The following is a 4,311-nucleotide window of genomic DNA, read 5'->3' as shown; positions in this document are numbered from 1 at the left end:
GTTGTAAAAATGAATTGCCAGTTGCCACGATGCTAAAAAGCACAGATGCTCTACCTTTCACAAAGGCTTTACCTTCCACATGTGAAAATGTAGTTGGAAGTGTATGCAATTAGATTCATTTACTCATTTTCAAATAATAAAACCATATCGTATCATTGCACTGTCTTAAAAAAGGGAAATCATCATTGGGGTAATTTTGTGGGTGACAGATTATTGGAGTATTTAAAACTATAAACATTTTTAGTGTAAGCTATTTATGATGGTAATAGTTGATGCCACATTTGGATGATGACTTTCTAAAAAAATTAACTTTAAGCTGATAATATGCCCTCTATCAAGAAGCATTAACATAATTGTGAACAAAATATTTGTCCAATATTTTTACACAAATAAATAATACTTCTGGTAGTTACTGAAAAATAATAGTTTTCAAAATTGTAATGAATCTTTTATATCAGTTTATCTTCAAAGAGATAAAAATAGAAACTTTTATCTAAAATTGAAGAATTCAAAATTTCTCTTGTAGCCATTATACATTAAGTGGAACTAAACTGGCTTTTTCAGTTTAGATGGTATTAAATTGCAGAAGAGACATGAGGAAAATGTTCCCAGGCTTTGGATCACAGGCAGTGAATGGATGATCTTGAGGAAAGGAGAACAAACAAGGGGAGCCCTGCACACATTCAGGTGCTCTGGCTGGGGGACCTTCTCTACTATAGTGTAGTGAGTTGAAGTCAATCAGAGTACAACAGCCTCACTAAGCTAAAGAAGAATATTGGTATTCTGGGTGGCTGAAGTGGTTGAAATTAGTAGGACCAGTACTGGGGAGAAGACAGTGCAGAGAGGGAGGTCTCAGAAATCTGCAGAGGGCCCTCCATGTTTCCATGACTGAGGGACAGTCTGCACATGTGTAGAGGAGACTTCTAGAAGGCTAGTAGAAGGTCACTGCTTGGGAGGAGGGTGGGGTGACAGGGGGCAGGGGGTAAGAGCTGAGAAAAATAGCAGAGATTGTGAAGTGCTGAAAGACATTGGAATTTTAGCCCAATCAGATGATGGAGAACTCCCAGAACTCCTTATATATTCAGTTGAGACCATGGATACCTCAAGTCTTGGAAGAAAATAATATATCTTTGAATATGAGCCATACCCTAGGATTAAGAAAACAACTAAAATAGATATACTCTAAATGCACCCCAATAAGCATTCTGCACAGAAGTCCCTGTTTCAGGATCTGTGTCCAAGGAACGCTGTGTAAAACAAATGCACATTCAAGTGATGCTTGTGGGAGAGTGGCTTTTCAGGTACATTGGCACTGTTTTCGAAAGGGCTCACCTTTCGTGGGATTGAGTAGTGGACATAAGCATGGTGACTGAAGTGTGTGAAATGGGCAGGATCACCAGAAAAATAGTGGAACTGATGAAATTAAGTAATAAACACTTCTATGAAAAATGTTTCTCAGAAATTCATTCTAAATCACGAGGTAGGAAGTAAAGATGGCTTGTAAAAACAATTTGTTTAAAAAGAAAGTGGAACAGAAATCCTTTTACAATTTGACACCTAGATCTTGTCACTGCCAAGTATATCCTGGCAGTATTGGCACTGCAGCCAGGGCAAGTTTAAAGAGGGCCGATGAGAGAAGCTCCTGCCAAACTAATGCTAAAAATTGCTTAAACTGTCAATTTGCTTTTGCATCATATTAAGGCAAAGAGAAAGCTAAACTTAGACTTGTACATGATAAACGTGTTTGCTGTCCACACATAGTTATTTGTGAAGTCATCATCTGTCTGTCCTCACTTCCCTCTGCTCCCCTATATCTGCTGTGAATGCTTCCAAGCACTGAGTTTTGAGAACAAGAAATCTGAGAGTCAGTTTAGAATCTTACTCACGCAATCCTTTCATTCATTCACTGCATCATTCCCAAGCTGGCTGCTACTTCTTTAGAGAGGCTTGAATTTATTCTCATCTTTCCTTAAGTCTCACTGATACTTTTGTGATTCTGGTCACTATTAGCCAGGTTATTTCGCTGCTTTCTTAACAACCAGTATCTTCCAAACCAACTTCGAAATTGTTCAAAAAATGAATATCATAATGCAAGTTTAATCATGTTCTCCTTCTATCCCATCTTCAATAGCCTTGATTTTTTGGACACATCTCAGGTTCTTTTGCACAGCTTAGAAGATACCAGTCCTCTGTTTAGATGTTTCTTTCCCAGGAGTTTATCTCATCAAATCTGATGGCCCAGCGTCTGGCTCCCGCTCTCACAGCCATTGCAGTACATTGAGCTCCATAGAGACAGCGCCGAGGCAAGTGCGAGTCGGACGGGTACTGGGCGACTCTGTGCTCGCTGAGGAAAAATAATTAAACATGGGCAAAGGAGATCCTAAGAAGCCGAGAGGCAAAATGTCATCATATGCATTCTTTGTGCAAACTTGCCGGGAGGAGCACAAGAAGAAGCACCCAGATGCTTCAGTCAACTTCTCAGAGTTTTCTAAGAAGTGCTCAGAGAGGTGGAAGACCATGTCTGCTAAAGAAAAGGGAAAATTTGAAGACATGGCAAAGGCTGACAAGGCCCGTTATGAAAGAGAAATGAAAACTTATATCCCTCCTAAAGGGGAAACAAAAAAGAAGTTCAAGGATCCCAATGCACCCAAGAGGCCTCCTTCGGCCTTTTTCTTGTTTTGTTCTGAGTATCGCCCAAAAATCAAAGGAGAGCATCCCGGCCTATCCATTGGTGATGTTGCAAAGAAGCTGGGAGAGATGTGGAATAACACTGCTGCAGATGACAAGCAGCCTTATGAGAAGAAGGCTGCAGAGCTGAAGGAAAAATACGAAAAGGATATTGCTGCATACCGAGCTAAAGGAAAGCCTGATGCAGCAAAAAAGGGAGTTGTCAAGGCTGAAAAGAGCAAGAAAAAGAAGGAAGAGGAGGAGGACGAGGAAGATGAAGAGGATGAGGAAGAGGAGGAAGATGAAGAAGATGAAGATGAAGAAGAAGATGATGATGATGAATAAGTTGGTTCTAGCGCAGTTTTTTTTTCTTGTCTATAAAGCATTTAACCCCCCTGTACACAACTCACTCCTTTTAAAGAAAAAAATTGAAATGTAAGGCTGTGTAAGATTTGTTTTTAAACTGTACAGTGTCTTTTTTTGTATAGTTAACACACTACCGAATGTGTCTTTAGATAGCCCTGTCCTGGTGGTATTTTCAATAGCCACTAACCTTGCCTGGTACAGTATGGGGATTGTAAATTGGCATGGAAATTTAAAGCCGGTCCTTGTTGGTGCACAGCACAAATTAGTTATATATGGGGATGGTAGTTTTTTTATCTTCAGTTGTCTCTGATGCAGCTTATACAAAATAATTGTTGTTCTGTTAACTGAATACCACTCTGTAATTGCAAAAAAAATTGCAGCTGTTTTGTTGACATTCTGAATGCTTCTAAGTAAATACAATTTTTTTTATTAAAAAAAAAAAAAAAATCTGATGGCCCAACAACATTACAGGATTCTCAGTTCCCTAAAATGTGAGCCTACTCACATCACTCCTTTCCCTAGAAAATCCACTATTGCTGCTCCCCAAAATTTGTGTCCTTAAGAATATAGTTTGGAAAAAATGTAATTAGCAGAATTAAAAAAAAGAATTTGAATGGCTTTAGTGGGGACATGCACGCTGCTGTTTACCTTGGGACCCCTGACTCTCACAATGTGTGAGTTGCTTACATTTATTAGTATTTGTCCCGCAAGACTCTGTCCCTCTGTTACAGCAGATGAAACTCCCCTGACTCCATTAGTCTTACTTAAGCCTCCCTCTTACGAGCTCCTACAGTCCATTAAAAAATTTTATAATAGCATGTGCTAACTAGTTTCTGCTCTTATTACCTCCATTCTTCTCCTTGCTGGCATGTTAAACATAAGAATGTGATATATCTGAACCAAAAATTTGATACTTCTATTCGATTAAAAAAATATATTTTCATAGCAAGCCCCTCTATGTGGCATCATGTTATTTACAAGTTCCTGTAAAATGATGTTAAATATAGAGCAGATAAATCTATATGATTAGTTCTCCACTGCAGGTGAGTTTGCCTTCCCAGGAGCATTTGCAGTGCCTGGAGACATTTTTGGTTGCCACTAATGGGTGGAGGGAACTATTGGCATCTCATGGACAAAGTCCAGAGAGGCTACGAAATATCCTGCAACACACAGGAGAGTCCCCCACAAAACAAGAATTATCCATCCTTCTCTGTCAGTAGTGCCGAGGTTGAAAAACCTTGATCTGTATGGAAACAAAGGATTCTTAGGCTCAGCAGC

At 39.3% G+C, this 4,311-nt stretch overlaps 1 protein-coding gene across 1 annotated transcript; it reads left to right on the top strand.

The window, feature by feature from the left end:
- The first annotated feature begins 2,248 nt into the window (after positions 1 to 2,248).
- LOC117037456 (high mobility group protein B1-like) lies at positions 2,249 to 3,468 on the top strand. The gene has a single exon (XM_033133457.1). It carries the CDS (start codon positions 2,365 to 2,367, stop codon positions 3,010 to 3,012), a length of 648 nt encoding a protein of 215 aa, XP_032989348.1. The 5' UTR covers positions 2,249 to 2,364; the 3' UTR covers positions 3,013 to 3,468.
- Positions 3,469 to 4,311: the final 843 nt, after the last annotated feature.

Source organism: Rhinolophus ferrumequinum, chromosome 18 (genome assembly GCF_004115265.2).
Source record: "Rhinolophus ferrumequinum isolate MPI-CBG mRhiFer1 chromosome 18, mRhiFer1_v1.p, whole genome shotgun sequence".
NCBI lineage: Eukaryota > Metazoa > Chordata > Mammalia > Chiroptera > Rhinolophidae > Rhinolophus > Rhinolophus ferrumequinum.
The sequence above is the reverse complement of the archived record's forward strand: the minus strand, read 5'-3'. Positions and strand labels throughout refer to the sequence as shown.